The sequence below is a fragment of the Cervus elaphus genome, chromosome 19 (genome assembly GCF_910594005.1).
Source record: "Cervus elaphus chromosome 19, mCerEla1.1, whole genome shotgun sequence".
Lineage (NCBI taxonomy): Eukaryota > Metazoa > Chordata > Mammalia > Artiodactyla > Cervidae > Cervus > Cervus elaphus.
The window spans coordinates 90,005,853-90,021,287 of NC_057833.1; the positions used below are offsets into that span (position 1 = coordinate 90,005,853).

The 15,435-nt window shown below is 38.2% G+C and overlaps 1 protein-coding gene across 3 annotated transcripts in view; it reads left to right on the forward strand.

Moving 5' to 3' along the window:
* The window catches only part of RASA2 (RAS p21 protein activator 2), a 119,963-nt gene that overhangs the window by 54,444 nt on the left and 50,084 nt on the right, over positions 1-15,435 (forward strand). For all 3 annotated transcript variants that reach the window (XM_043874240.1, XM_043874238.1, XM_043874239.1), the window contains exon 6: positions 14,927-15,010. In XM_043874240.1, coding sequence (XP_043730175.1) covers positions 14,927-15,010 — 84 coding nt within the window. The remainder of the gene's footprint in view (positions 1-14,926; positions 15,011-15,435) is intronic.

Here is a 15,435-nt window from a genome sequence, read left to right on the forward strand (position 1 = left end):
TTTTCTTGTTACATTTATCAATCCTGCTAGATTTCCTCCTTGTCCTTTTGAGACTCCAGTGGCTTGAATGTTAGATGTGTTATTATCCCATACATACCTGAGGCTCTGCCCACTGCCCCCTCCCTTTTTTTTCTGGTTTATTTTCCCTCTGTTGTTCATATTAGATTATTTCCATTGTTTTTTCTTTAAGCTCACTGATTCTTTGTTCTGTCTGTTCTACTCTTGGACTCATCTGTGGAGTTATTTTTATTTTGGTTATGGTATTTTTAAGTCCTAAAATGTCCACTTGGTTCTTCTTTATTTCTTTGGTAAGACTTTCTTTTTTTTTTTCCTTGCTGAAACTTTCTATGTTTTCATTTATTTCAAATGTGTTCATAATTGCTCATTGAGTCATTTTTATGATGCCTGGTTTCACATTTTCTATCAGATAAGTTCAACATCCATGTTTTCTCAGTGTTGTCATCCTACTGGTTGTCTTTTCTCGTTTAAGCTGGAGATTGTATGGTTTTCAGTTCTATCCTGTACATTTTGGGAATTATGTTAATGAGACTCTGAATCTTATTTAAATCTTCTGTTTTAGCCAGACTCTCTCTCTGCTAGTGGGGGAAGAGGAGTTCCCATTCATTACTATCATGTAGAAATAGAAGCCCAGGTTCCTGAGTCGACTGCTGTTGATACCCCTGGAGGAAGAAGGAGAAGGGGTCCTTGTAACTGCTGAATGAGAGAGCTGGTTCAAGCTCCTCTTTGTTTCTCCTGTTACCACTCTGACTGGGACAGGGAGGAGTACCTTATTACTGTTCCATGTGGCCTCCAGTGATACCCTGGTTGGGAGGAGTTAATTACACCTACAAAGTGGTGAAAGTCTAACCTTCCCACTCAGCCTTCTCCGACGCCACCCTGACATGAAGGGGGAGGAATGTCTCATCGTTAGACTTGGTGGCGATGGAAATCCAGGCTCCTCACGTGGTCTCTACTGACTCCACGGGAAGAAGGGCTCATTACAACCCGTCAGAGGTCGAAGTCTAGGTTCTCACCTCAACTTTAGGCCTTTGTTGATGGGGGTGTGAGGGTAGAGCCAGTGTTTTTCATGGTGTTTAATTGGAATAGATGGTTATTATCTAAAAATGGCTTCTATCTTGCTAAGCTGGCTAGAGAAAACTGGCTTTTCTCTAAAGAGGGAGATAGCATCTACTCCATCTTGTCCTAGAATTGGAAGCCAGTTCCTTTCTTTTTATTTAAGAATAGTATTCCTTTGTATGGAATTTGTTTACACATTCACCAGTTAATGGATATTTGAATTGTTTCCCATTTGAGGCTGTTATAGAGAAAACTGCTGTAAATATTCACAAACAGGTCTGTGTGTGGACATATACTGATCTGCAATCTTTTCTTCCTTGTCTTTTTCACTTAAGCCTTCACTGTCCATACTCAACGTCCATAGAACAATGGAACTCCAGTAGTAGCTTTGTGGAGTTTATTGCTGATTTCTCCGCTTTAAAGGTGTTTTGAAGTTTGTAGTATTTTCTTTTTTTCGGTAATGTTCAAGCCATGGCTTTCTGTGTTCTTTGTGCTCCTTGCTGAACTTAACAGTTCTGGGGAGAGGTGTGTGGAAAGGTTCATATCCCAGTAGTTGCCGTTACTCTCCAGGCCTGGAAAGCTCCCCATTGTAGCATTTCTTGAACTTCAGTAAGACTTCCATCTGCTGATCTTTACCACATTCTTACCTTCTCCTATTTTACTTTCTTCTAGGCCTTTTTCCATGATCTTTCACTATAGTTATTTTCTTACAGGTTCCCTAAACTCCCCTGCCCTTCTCTTCATCCCTTTAATATGAATGAACTCAATCTCTTCCTTTGTGTTCAGTGTGCACTTGAATATTGCTAGAGACAAATCACACAGACTAATTTTACTTTAAATTCATGATCACAAACCTCACATGGGTACTTAACAATTAATATGGAGTTTTACTGTGCTTCTTATTATACCTATGAGATTCTCCATCTCTACAGACTGTACATTGATCACAGCTTCCTGAATCCAAATCTGGAAACCTGGATTGGCCTCCATCTCTTTGTCCTTAACGCTTAGTAGATGCGGTGCCCCTTCTCTTGTTGTGAGTGAATTTTTCCATTTGAGCTCTGGGTTCTCTGTCTTTATCCTATTAAAGGACTTTGCTCCTTCATTTATCCCTTCTTCTGTTTCATCAGTGTTACCTGCTCTTTTAGGTTATTCTCAGTAGTGTATAAACATGTTCTAGGGTCTCCCATTCTAAAAGGCATGTGTTCCCAGGCCTTGTCTCCAGTCCCCTCTCCCACTACCATCCCTGTTTATCTGCTCTCCTTTGAAGGCAGACTTTTCAAAGTAAGATTGTCTAATAGAAATAGGGGTGTGTGTGTGTGTGTGTGTATGTGTGCATGCGTGCGTGTGCATGCATGCATACATACTAGGTCTATTCACTGTAGGCAGTGTCATCCCAGTAGGAATGAATATGCTTACTTCCTATATACTTGATTTCTAAATAACATTCTGTAGTCAGGATTGTACACTAGATTTCTCTGTAATTACGAAAATGTTTTTGCCTTAATTATTCATTTTGGTGGCCAGTAGCTGTGTGGCTTATTGAAAACTTGAAATACGACTAGTGCAACTGAAGAACTAAATTTTAAGTTTTGTCTAATTGTAATTAATTAAAATTTAAATAGCCACATGTGGCTACTGGCTGCCTATTAGACATGCCCCAGTAAAAAGAAGGTGGATTTTTTTTTTTTAAGTAGTGACTTGTTTGAGAGTCACTGAAACAGAGAAAAATATAAAGGATGAGCCTAGAGCATCTATGGAGTCAGAAAGTAAGGAATTGCTCAAAAAATAATGAAGGCATGTAGAAAGGATGTTGAAGTCAATTAGAAGGAGTGCCAAATAACCAAGTCTGGGACAATTTGAGCATCAAAATGAATAATGATAATAATAGATTAAAGTCTGTAAAGTAAATATCAGTGAGCCAATGCTGATGTAGCAATTAAGTACATGGTAGAAAAAGGACTGCTTTACTTTGTTTGTGAATATAGGACAAATGATAGGAATAAATCACTGTTAGCAAGCACTACAATATTACTGCAGGGACAGATTATCTATAGAAGCTAAATAAGTGGGCATAAGTGTAATGACAAACAGCATATATGCATAGTCTCAAAGAACAACCCTGTAAGATGTCTGACGGTCCGTTCCATCCTACCCGGTGGCGGTACTCACTTGTGCCTGACACTTTGCAACCCCAGGCTCCTCTGTCCATGGAATTATCCAGGCAAGAATGTTGGAGCTGGTTGCCTTTTCCTCCTCCAGGGTATCTTCCCAACCCAGGGATCAAACCTGCATCTCTTAGGTCTCCTGCTTGGCAGACGGATTCTTTCCTACTGCACCACCTGGGAATCCCCATCTTAACTGAGTGATCAAAACTAAGTCACCAATAATGAGACATTCAGTACCTCCTTGTAAGTTGCATTAAGGATGCCAAGATGCATAACCTTAGTCTAATCATAAGCAAACATCAGACAAATTCAATTTAAGGAATATTTTACAAAATAAGTGGCCAGTACTGGCAAGATCATGGAGCAAAGAACCATTTTGGATAGAGGAGACTAAGTGGGCGTGACAACTAAATGCAGTTTGAGATCCCATGTTGCATCATGCACCAGGAAGAAGGACGTTGGTGAAATTTAAGTAAGGTCTGTAGACTAGTTACCCTTATTATTAACTAACATCATATCAATGACTGTTTTCTGTTTCTATAATTCTACTCTGATTACACATAATGTTAACATTGGGTGATGGGTATACAGGAACTGTAAATATTTAACAGCTGTTTGAAAGTCAAAAATTAATTCAAAATAAAAAATTTTAAAAATTGTCTACAGCTTGTGCATCCAACCCAGATCTTTTTTCTAGCTCCAGACTCATTGTCCACCTGCCTTTTTGGCTATTCTACTTTGATGTCTCACAGCGTTGCAAATTTAACACATTTAAAACTGCAATATTGATTCTTATATCTGTCAATATCTAACTCTTCCCCACAGCCTTAGCAGATAGTACCACCATCCACCCCACTGATCAAGCCAGAAATCTGGAGTCACTTAAAATCTTTTCTCCTCTATCCCACCACAGATAGGATTGTTCTTATTGGCTCTATAAAATTTCTTGAATTCTCTAATTTTTAATAAACATCTACTGACATCTCCTTATTTCAAACCACCAATCATTTCTTACCATGACTATTTCAATAATCTTTTAACTCTTTTTTCCTGTCAGCAATCCATTCTGTTTGTAAGCAGCCCAGAGCAGTCTTTTGGAACATAAACTAGATCATGGCAGTCCCCTGCTCAAATACTGAGTTTGCAGTGCATTTATTTAGAATAAAATTCAGGCTCCTTATTATGGCCCATAGATCCAGCGACCTCTCCTGCCTCTTTGATTTTGTTTTGCTGCATTCTTCCTATAAATATGCTTGTTGGCCTTCTCTCAGTTCTTTGAGTGTGACATTACTCTTCTAGCTCAGAGATCTACATCTGCCTTTCCTTTTGCTGGGAATGTCCTTATGCCTATTCTTCTAGTTGGTTCATTCTTGTTTTTTAAATTTCAATTTAAATGTCACTTATCCTAAAATAGGGTGCCCTATTCTTTGTCTTCCATAGCACTTGCCACTATTTGTAGTTATTATTATTTTTATTTATTGCTTGTCGTCTCTTTCTTCAGGTAGACTAAGCTCCATGAAGGCAGAGGCTGTGTTTGTCTTACTCACTTCATGGCCCCAGCATCTGGCACTTAATTAGGCACTAAATAAATTTTAAAACAAATAAATGAAGAAAGGTTAACATTTGTCTTCTTTTTTTTTCCCATTTATTTTTATTAGTTGGAGGCTAATTACTTTACAATATTGTAGTGGTTTTTGCCATACATTGACATGAATCAGCCATGTATTTACATGTGTTCCCCATCCTGATCCCCCCTCCCGCCTCCCTCCCCATCCCATCCCTTTGGGTCGTCCCAGTGCAACATTTGTCTTCTTAATGGAGGAAGAGAAAGTAGCTTGTCTAGAAAAAGTGTTTTTTTTCCCAAAAGGAAAAGAATAATACAAACAAAAATATGAAGTCAGGAAGCAGCATGGTATTGTGTGTGTGTGTGTGTGTATAATTAAAAGCAGTTTGATGTTGCCTGATACATGAACATTGAGTCAGAGATTGATCAGAAATTGATGAAATAGGCTGGAGCTAGCTAGTTCTTAGGGGCTCTTACATACCATATGAACTTATAAAACTTAGGAGCTTATGGAACTGTTGGAAGGTTTTAGAGAGTAGAGAATGGACAGATTTGTATCTGGTCCTGCCGAAGTGAGCACCAGATTTGCATTTTAGAAAGATCAGATTGGTGACAGCAGTACGTATAGAAACTAGGAGGTGAACTTGAAGGATATTACGCTGATGCTGGAGAAGACTCTTGAGAATCCCTTTGACTGCAAAGAGATCAAACCAACCAGTCAGTCCTAAGGGAAATCAATCCTTAATACATGAAGCTGATGCTGCAGTACTTTAGCCACCTGATGCGAAGAGCCGACTCATTGGCAAAGACCCTGATGCTGGGAAAGACTGAAGACAAAAGGAGAAGGGAGCAGTAGAGGATGAGATGGTTAGACAGCATCACCAACTCAGAAGATAGGAATTTGAGCAAACTCCAGGAGATAGTGGAGGACAGAGGAGCCTGGCATGCTGTAGGCCATCAAGTCACAAAGAGTTGAGCATAACTTAGCAACTGAACAATAACAATAAAGGGTTATTGGATTTACTTTGTGAGATCCAAGTGAGAGTGAATTCTGTGCCAGAACAATAGCTGCAGATATGAGAAAAGAGGCCAGATTAAGTAATATTTAGAGAGTAGAATCACTAAAACTTACTGATTGATTAGATATAGAAAGTGAGGAAGAAGGAGGAATTATTCCAATGTGGCTACTAGATTACTAGCTGTGTTATGGGGTGGTGGTGGTATATACAACAAAGAGAAAATACTGGAGGAGGAGCTGCTTTAATCAATGGTAGTGAGTTGAGTTTTAACCACTCTTGAACATCTTTGTAGGGATTTCCATCAGACATTCAGATACAGAAATCTTTAACTCTGTGGTGAGATCTCATATACAAGTGTATGGTTAATAGTAGTTGTGGCTATAAGAATAGATATGATAGATTGTAGTAGGCTTGAGGGAGGTTATGTAGCATAAAGAGAGCAGTTGCTAGCAAATCCAGCAGTAGAGGGCTTCCCTGGTGGTTCAGATGGTAAAGAATCCACTTGCCAATGCCAGTGCAGGAGACCTGGGTTCAATCCCTGGGTCGAGATGATCTCCATCATCTTGAGAAAGGAATGGCAACTCACTGCAGTATTCTTGCCTGGGAAATCTCATAGACAGAGAAGCCTGACAGGCTGCAGTTCATGGGGTCACAGGGAGTCAGACACGACTGAGCAATTAACACTTTCAGTTTTTTCCAGCAGTTAGAATTAGAAAAACATGTGCGAAAAACCTGAAGGATACAGATAGGTGTTACAAAGGAAGTCACGTTGAAGGAAACCAAGAGAGAAGAGAGTTTCAAGGAGAGAGTGATCAGGAATATTGCATGCTGCCAAGAAATCCAGTGAGAAAACCCCTGAAAAATATGGATAGCATTTGACACTCAGGGGACCATAATGAGGAGAGTTTCCATGGAATGAAAAACAGAAAAAACTGGATTTCAGTAGGGGGAGGAGTGAATAGGAGGTCAAGAAATTGGGAGAGAAAATAGAAAAATTAGATAGGTGGAAAGTGACTTGAGGTCCTGGCAGTAATTTTTATTTTAGAGAAACGGACTGAGGTAAAGAACCTTAGGAGAGAAAATTGAGACAAATTGAATATGTGGTTGTTGGTAGTATACGGAAATTTAAAAAATTGTTTTATATCCTGCAACCTTTTTACATTCACTTCTTAGTTCTACTAGCTTTTTAGAAATAGATTCCATTCAGTGTTGTTCACAGACAGTTATGTCATCTGTGAATAGACGGCTTTACTTCTTCCTTTTCAGTCTGTTTCTTCCTTTATTGTACTCACCAGAAACTCCAGTACAGTGTTGAATAGAAGTTGTGAGAACAAACATTGTTGTCTTATTACTTATCTTAGGGGATAATTTTTCAATTTTTTACCACCAAGTAGTGTTAGCTATCCGTCGTCAGGTTGAGAAAGTTCCCCCTTTGTTCCTAGTTTGCTGAGAATTTTTATCAGAGATGGGTATTCAGATGATCTTAACACTTATTTTTTGTTTTCATCTGTTAAAATGGTGAATTTTGTTGACTGATTTTTGAATGTTAAATTGCATCCACTTGGTCATGTTAATATTGTTACATATTGCTGGCTTTGATTTGCTGAAATTTTGTTAAGGATTTTTTTGCTTCTCTACATGAAAGGTATTAGTCTGTAGTTTTCTTTTTTTTTTCTTTCTTTTTTTTATTTTATTTTTTAATTTTTTTTCCACTTATTTTTATTAGTTGGAGGCTAATTACTTTACAATATTGTAGTGGTTTTTGCCATACATTGACATGAATCAGCCATGGATTTACATGTATTCCCCATCCTGAGCGCCGCCCCCCCCCCCGCCCCCCCCCCCCCCACCTCCCTCTCCACCCAATTCCTCTGGGTCTTGCCAGTGCACCAGGCCCGAGCACTTGTCTCATGCATCCAACCTGGGCTGGTGATCTGTTTCACCCTAGATAATATACATGTTTCGATGCTGTTCTCTCGAAACATCCCACCCTCACCTTCTCCCACAGAGTCCAAAAGTCTGTTCTGTACATCTGTGTCTCTTTTTCTGTTTTGCATATAGGGTTATTGCTACCATCTTTCTAAATGCCATATATATGCGTTAGTATACTGTATTGGTCTTTATCTTTCTGGCTTACTTCACTCTGTATAATGGGCTCCAGTTTCATTTTCTTATAATGTCTTTGGTTTTTGTAATCAGGATGTTAGTGGTCACTTTGGATGAATTGGGAAATAGTCTCTTCTCTTCGATTTTCCAAGTTTTTATAGAACTCATGTAATTTATTTTTTACATGATTAGTGTAAGAATTCACCAGTGAAGCTGTCTGGGCCTGGAGTGTTTTTGTTTTGTTTGTTTTATATTGTATTTTTATGTCTGCTTGATAAATTGAACTCATTATTATGGAATATCCCTCTTTATTCTAATATTGGTAATATTCTTCATTGTGAAATCTACTTTGATATTAATATGCCCACTCTGGCTCCCTGGCTGGTTGGGTCACTTGCTTTCTTCCTTTTTTCTTATTTGTAATTTAAATTGAATACTGCTGCTGCTGCTGCTGCTAAGTCGCTTCAGTCGTGTCCGACTCTGTGCAACCACATAGACGGCAGCCCACCAGGCTCCCCTGTTCCTGGGATTCTCCAGGCAAGAACGCTGGAGTGGGTTGCCATTTCCTTCTCCAATGCATGAAAGTGAAAAGTGAAAGTGAAGTGGCTCAGCCGTGTTCTACTCTTAGCGACCCTGTGGACTGCAGCCCACCAGGCTCCTCTGTCCATGGGATTTTCCAGGCAAGAGTACTAGAGTGGGTTGCCATTTCCTTCTCCATGTATTTCTTCCCTCATACATTGAAAATCTTAATCCCTAACATTACATACTTAACAATATGATTATTTATTTACATTATCTTATAAAATAAGGGACAGTAGATTCAAAATAATAATACCAGTATTACCACTGATGATTAGGTTACTGAATGAAGTTTTAGAGGTCTTAACTGTTCTATTTGTTCTAAGACTATATATCACTAAGGATTAGAATCAAATACTGTGCTCTAGTCTTTTGAACTAATTCTAGTTCTCTCCTTTTTTTAGTGGTTTCTCAGGTTGGTTTGTTTTTACTTTTTAAGGGTTATTTCTCAAGTTTATTTTCACTTTTGAAATGTAAAGGTTTTCTATGCTTGCAACTCAAAACTGTGTCAGATATATCTGAACAAGTCCCCATTCCCAAATTTTAGTCTTTTCAGTATGTTTACAAATACAAGCAAATAAATATGTGCACATATATTGATATAAATAAAAATATGCTAATATTTTCCATTCTATTCTTATACAAAGTATAGAGTTCTGTAACTTATTTCTTCACTTAAGAATATATCCTGAAGATCTCTCCCTCCATAATCAGTGTAATTAGAGAATAGATATTTACTCCATTCTCTTGACAACTACGTAGAATTCCATTGTATAGATTTACCATTTTTTATTTGGCTAGACCCTTACTAATGGATATTTGGGTTGTCATTACTCATTGACTCAGCTTTCCTTTAGTTAGTATTAGCATGGTATATATTTTTCTGTTTTTTACTTTTATTTTTAGCTTATATTTAAAAGAATTTCTTAAAGACAGAGTATAATTTTTTTGTCCCATCTGAAACTTTCTGCTTTTTAGTTGACATGTTTAGACCATTTACATATCTGTATAATGCGTCTGTTACTCTGCCTTCACTTTTACTGATCTTTTCTCCTGCCATATCTAACCTTCTATTAATCCCACTCAGTATTTTTCATATCAGAACTTGTAGACTTTCAGATTTTAATGTCTTCTGTGTTTCTACCAAACATTTGAAATATAGTTATAATAACTTTTTCCATGTTCTCATCTACTAATTCTGTCATCTGTGTTATTTCCGGGTCTGTTACTATTGATTTGGCTTTCTTCCATCATGGGTTGTATTTTCTTGATTTCTTTTGTGTTTCTAGTTATTTTCTGTTGGATGCTAGACATTGTGAAATTGCTGGATACTTTTGTATTCTTATGAATATACTTGAAGACTTAAATTATTTAGAAACAGTTTGATCATTTATGGTTTGCATTTAAGCTTTGTTAGCTGGAACCAGAGTGGCCTTTAGCCTGTGGCTAGTATTTTCCCCCTACTGAGGCCAGCACCCATAAATTACCAGCTTTTTACCATGCCCATGGGATCTCTTGATAGTCATTTGTAGGCTTCAGGAATTGTACCCTCTGTTCTTTTCTAACTCCGCCCCCCCACCCCAATGTATGTGCTTATCAGCACGTACAGTTTCCTCACGTGTATGTGCTTATCAGCGCTCAGCTGAAGACTCTGGGGCTGGGCAGGTGCTGTGGGTAGCTTTGTAGCTCTCTGGTGATTTCTTCACTCTGTGCAGCTCTGCTTCCTCCAGTACCCGGTCCTGGGAACGCTAGTCACCTTGGCCTTCCCCAACTGACAGCCCCTCTCTTTCTTCTCAAGGAGACCATCTGGCAGTAAGTCGTGACGTTTAGAGGGCTCACTTTGTTTATTACCCCCTCGAGATTACTGTCCTGAACTGCTGGTAATTACCCTTTTTTTGTTAAAGTTATTGAAGTGGGAGGATAAATCTATTCCCTGTTAACTCCCTGTACTACTACATACTGTTGTATACTCTTGTCCGACTCTCTGTGACCCCATGGACTGCAGCACACCAGGCCTCCCTGTCCATCACCAACTCCTGGAGCCTACTCAGACTCATGCCCATTGAGTCGGTGATGCCATCCAACCATCTCGTCCTCTGTAGTCCCCTTCTCCTCCTGCCCTCAATCTTTCCCAGCATCAGGGTCTTTTCCAATGAGTCAGTTCTTCGCATCAGGTGGCCAGCTTTAGCATCAGTCCTTCCAGTGGATATTCAGGACTTATTTCCTTTTTTTTTTTTTTTTAATTTTATTGTAGTGGTTTTTGCCATACATTGATATGAATCAGCCATGGATCTACATGTGTTCCCCATCCCGATCCCCCCTCCCGCCTCCCTCTCCATCCCATCCCTCTGGGTCTTCCCAGTGCACCAACCCTGAGCACTTGTCTCATGCATCCAACCTAGGCTGGCGATCTGTTTCACCCTTGATAGTATATTTGTTTCAGTGCTGTTCTCTCTGAAGATCCCACCCTCACCTTCTCCCACAGAGTCCAAAAGTCTGTTCTGTACATCTGTGTCTCTTTTTCTGTTTTGCATATAGGGTTATCGTTATCATCTTTTTAAATTCCATATATATGCGTTAGTATACTGTAATGTTCTTTATCTTTCAGGCTTACTTCACTCTGTATAATAGGCTCCAGTTTCATCCATCTCATTAGAACTGATTCAGATGAATTATTTTTAATGGCTGCATAATATTCCATAGTGTATATGTACCACATCTTCCTTATCCATTCATCTGCTGATGGGCATCTAGGTTGCTGCATAATATTCCATAGTGTATATGTACCACATCTTCCTTATCCATTCGTCTGCTGATGGGCATCTAGGTTGCTTCCATGTCCTGGCTATTATAAACAGTGCTGTGATGAACATTGGGGTACACATGTCTCTTTCAGATCTGGTTTCCTCAGTGTGTATGCCCAGGAGTGGGATTGCTGGGTCATATGGCAGTTCTGTTTCCAGTTTTTTAAGGAATCGCCACACTGATTTCCTTTAGGATGGACTGGTTGGATCTCCTTGCAGTCCAAGGGACTCTCAAGAGTCTTCTCCAACACCACAGTTCAAAAGCATCAATTCTTCTGCGCTCAGCTTTCTTTATAGTCCAGCTCTCACATTGATACGTGACTACTGGAAAAACCATAGCTTTGACTAGACAGATCTTTGTTGGCAAAGTAATGTCTCTGGTTTTTAATACGCTGTCTAAGTTGGTCATAGCTTTTCTTCCAAGGAGTAAAAGCGTCTTTTAATTTCATGGCTGCAATCACCATCTGCAGTGATTTTGGAGCCCCCCAAAATAAAGTCTGTCACTGTTTCCCCATCATTTGCCATGAAGTGATGGGACTGGATGCCATGATCTTAGTTTGCTGAATGTTGAGTTTTAAGCCAGCTTTTTCACTCTCTTCTTTCACTTTCATTAAGAGGATCTTTAGTTTTTCTTCACTTTCTGCCATAAAGGTGGTGTCATCTGCACATCTGAGGTTATTGATATTTCTCCCAGCAATCTTGATTCCAGCATGTGCTTCATCCAGCCCATCATTTCGTATGAGGTATTCTGCATATAAGTTAAATAAGCAGAGTGACAGTATACAGCCTTGATGTACTCCTTTCCCGATTTGGAACCAGTCTGTTGTTCCATGTCCAGTTCTAACTGTTGCTTCCTGACCTGCACACAGATTTCTCAAGAGGCAGGCCAGGTGGTCTGTTATTCCCATCACTTGAAGAATTTTCCAGTTTGTTGTAGTTCACACAGTCAACGGCTTTGGCGTAGTCAATAAAGCAGAGCAGAAGTAGATGTTTTTCTGGAACTCTCTTGCTTTTTCAATGATCCACGGGATGTGGGCAATTTGATCTCTGGTTCCTCTGCCTTTTCTAAAACCAGCTTGAACATCTGAAAGTTCATGTTTCACGTACTGGTGAAGCCTGGCTTGGAGAATTTTGAGCATTACTTTACTAGCGTGTGAGATGAGTGCTATTGTGTGGTCATTTGAGCATTCTCTGGCATTGCCTTTCTTTGGGATTGGAATGAAAACTGACCTTTTCCAGTCCTGTGGCCACTGCTGAGTTTTCCACATTTGCTGGCATATTGAGTGCAGCACTTTCACAGCAACATCTTTTAGGATTTGAAACAGCTCAACTGGACTTTCATCACCTCCACTAGCTTTGTTTATAGTGATGCCTCCTAAGGCCCCCTTGACTTCGCATTCCAGAATGTCTGGCTCTAGGTTGATGGTCACACCATCGTGATTATCTGGGTTGTGAAGATCTTTTTTGTATAGTTCTTCTGTGTATTCTTGCCACCTCTTCTTAGTATATGTAGAAGTTAATGTTTGTCTTTTAGTTTAAAAAAAAAGTCCTAGGCAAAGAATCAAATCATTCTGTATTATAAACAAGTTTGGACTAAACTTATTTTCCTTTGCTAGAAAATGTGTCATTATCTAATGCTTTATATGTCATATATAAATAAAATACAAGATAATTTGGTGTAGTAAGGTTATTTTAACTTTCATTTTTACCTCATTCATGGTTTACAATGTGAAGTTGTTTGATTTACCAATTAGAAGAGTAGTTAATTAGGAAAATATTTCATAATATATGTAGCAAATAAAATAACCTGTATTTAATACTACTAGTTTGTCAGAAAACCTAATTTTTATACTTATATTTTTAAATTATATAAGAGTACTTCTGATGGTTTTTATAGACCCTTGCTTTTGGGTTATGAGTGTTTTTTTGATTTGTGAGTATTCTTATAGAAATCTATACTGAAAAGCATTTTCTCGTTGTTTTCATACCTCATAAAATTATAGTGACTTTTTATAATTAAGATTTCTCATAATTAATGTTTACATCAGATAAATTTGGCATTATGAAGAAAGTAAGGGTTGCCCCAAAGTTCATTTGGGTTTTTCCGTAACATACTACGGAAAAACCCGAACGAACTTTGGGGCCAACCAAATACAGTATATTCCGGCACAGTGGGAATGTAGGAGGACTTTGAAGTTTAGAAATGGAGTTAAGAAAGTAGAAGTTGAGTCTCAGCCCACTTCTTACAAGTTTTATTACCTCTTTAGCATTATTTTGTTATTTTCTTACATAAATTTTTTAGCCTTACTTTCTTCTTTAAAATGACATGATTATACCTTTCTCAAAGGCAATTGTGGGAATTAGGTGCATTCTGTGAAAATAAATAGTAAACTGCAAATATTATATAAAAGTCAGGCATCATTTTGAGATTTAGCCTAAGAAGTGTACATTTCAAACAGTATGTACAGTGGGAAAATTTGACTGTACCCAAGCCTGACATTAATAACCAGAATTGTTGTCTTGGCCTGTACTTTTCTTCAGTTAGTTTCAGAAATTTTTTAAATTTGATTTTTGATACCCAATTTAATAGAAATGAGTCATATTATCATTTCTTTCTTTACTCGGCAGCATACCATTTGCACTTCACCCACATATATGATCTGTGGGTTGTAGAGAGAAATTAGAATGTCATTCAGTAGCTCACATCTTTCAACCAAGAATGCTTTTCACCAACACTCATGAGTTTCTTGTAGGAACTGGGAAATGTACACCCTTATATGGTCAACTGAATTTGTGAACCTCAGTAAAGAGAAAATTTGAGGAGCAGGTCATTAAGTCAGATTCAGTGTTCTTTGTAAATACCAGTGACCATTATCCATGGGGTAGATGAGATCTTGGTTTTTATGGTCTAAAACATTTTCTGCAGAATGAGGCAGGAGCTGTTGCTGAGAGTTAGAATAAAAGGCTGCAGGACTGTATGTGGCTTGCTCTTTATTTATGAATCAGATTTTAAGTGGAAACCACAGTTGTTTCCTTGTTTCTCATTCATGCTTTAGCAGAGGATATGATGCTACAGATTTGACTTGGTTTGTAGTTTCTCCTTTAAGGTTCACACCCCTTTCTTTTCCTTTTTAGAAGCCACAGTCATTTTAATGTATTAGCAAACCACAGCATGTACCTTGTTGGATATGCTTTGTGTGCTAAATGTTACTTGGTAGTCTAGTCCTATTTTGGAAGTATAGCATAAGTAAATGAGTACAGGGAGCTCAGCTCAGTGCTTTGTGATGGCCTAGAGGGGTGGTAGCTGGGGGGCTGGTAGGCTCACGGGGGAGGGAATATATGTATACATACCCCCGATAAATATTGTTGTACAGCAGAAACTAACACAACATTGTAAAGCACTTACACTACAAAAAAAAATCTAAAAAAAATAAGTGCGTGCATACATATGTTTGGGATAGGTGGTATATAGGCATACAGCTTCAGACATGTGGAAAACAGTTTTAACCCTTTGACTTTATTAACTTGTATTTAAAGCTAATGTTTCATGTTAACTGAAGTTGTTTAACTTCAGTATAATAATGTTAATTTTTCCTTATTCTTCCTTAGTGTCAAGGCGTGCCATGGGTTGCCTCTCATAAATGGACAAAGCTGTGACCCTTATGCAACAGTTTCTCTAGTGGGCCCTTCCAGGTAATGTTTATTGAATTAAGATTAGATTTTTTAAGTTTAAAAATTACAAAACTAAGGTTCTGAGAACATATTAAATATCTATTTATGATATAGACTAATGAATGCTTTTTGAAAGAAAAATCTTCAGTTCTATTATATACTTGCAAATAGCCAACTCTTCTTTTATGAAGGAAAAGAAGTGCCATTTCAAATCTGCCAGACTCTTAGGCTGTGGGGGCAACCTCTGTTTTATAGTATTTAAAATGTACTTTAAAACATGAACTTGACCTTCTTTCATCATCAGCCTTCCTATTTTCAAATGTCTTAGATTTTATTGCAGGTAGAATCCTGTTTTAAGAAATGTTAGCTCAAAATAGCAAGGAAGTTTCAATATTTTTATCTAGAAAGCAACTCAGGACTAAAAATACCTTTTCTTCTTGTGCCAT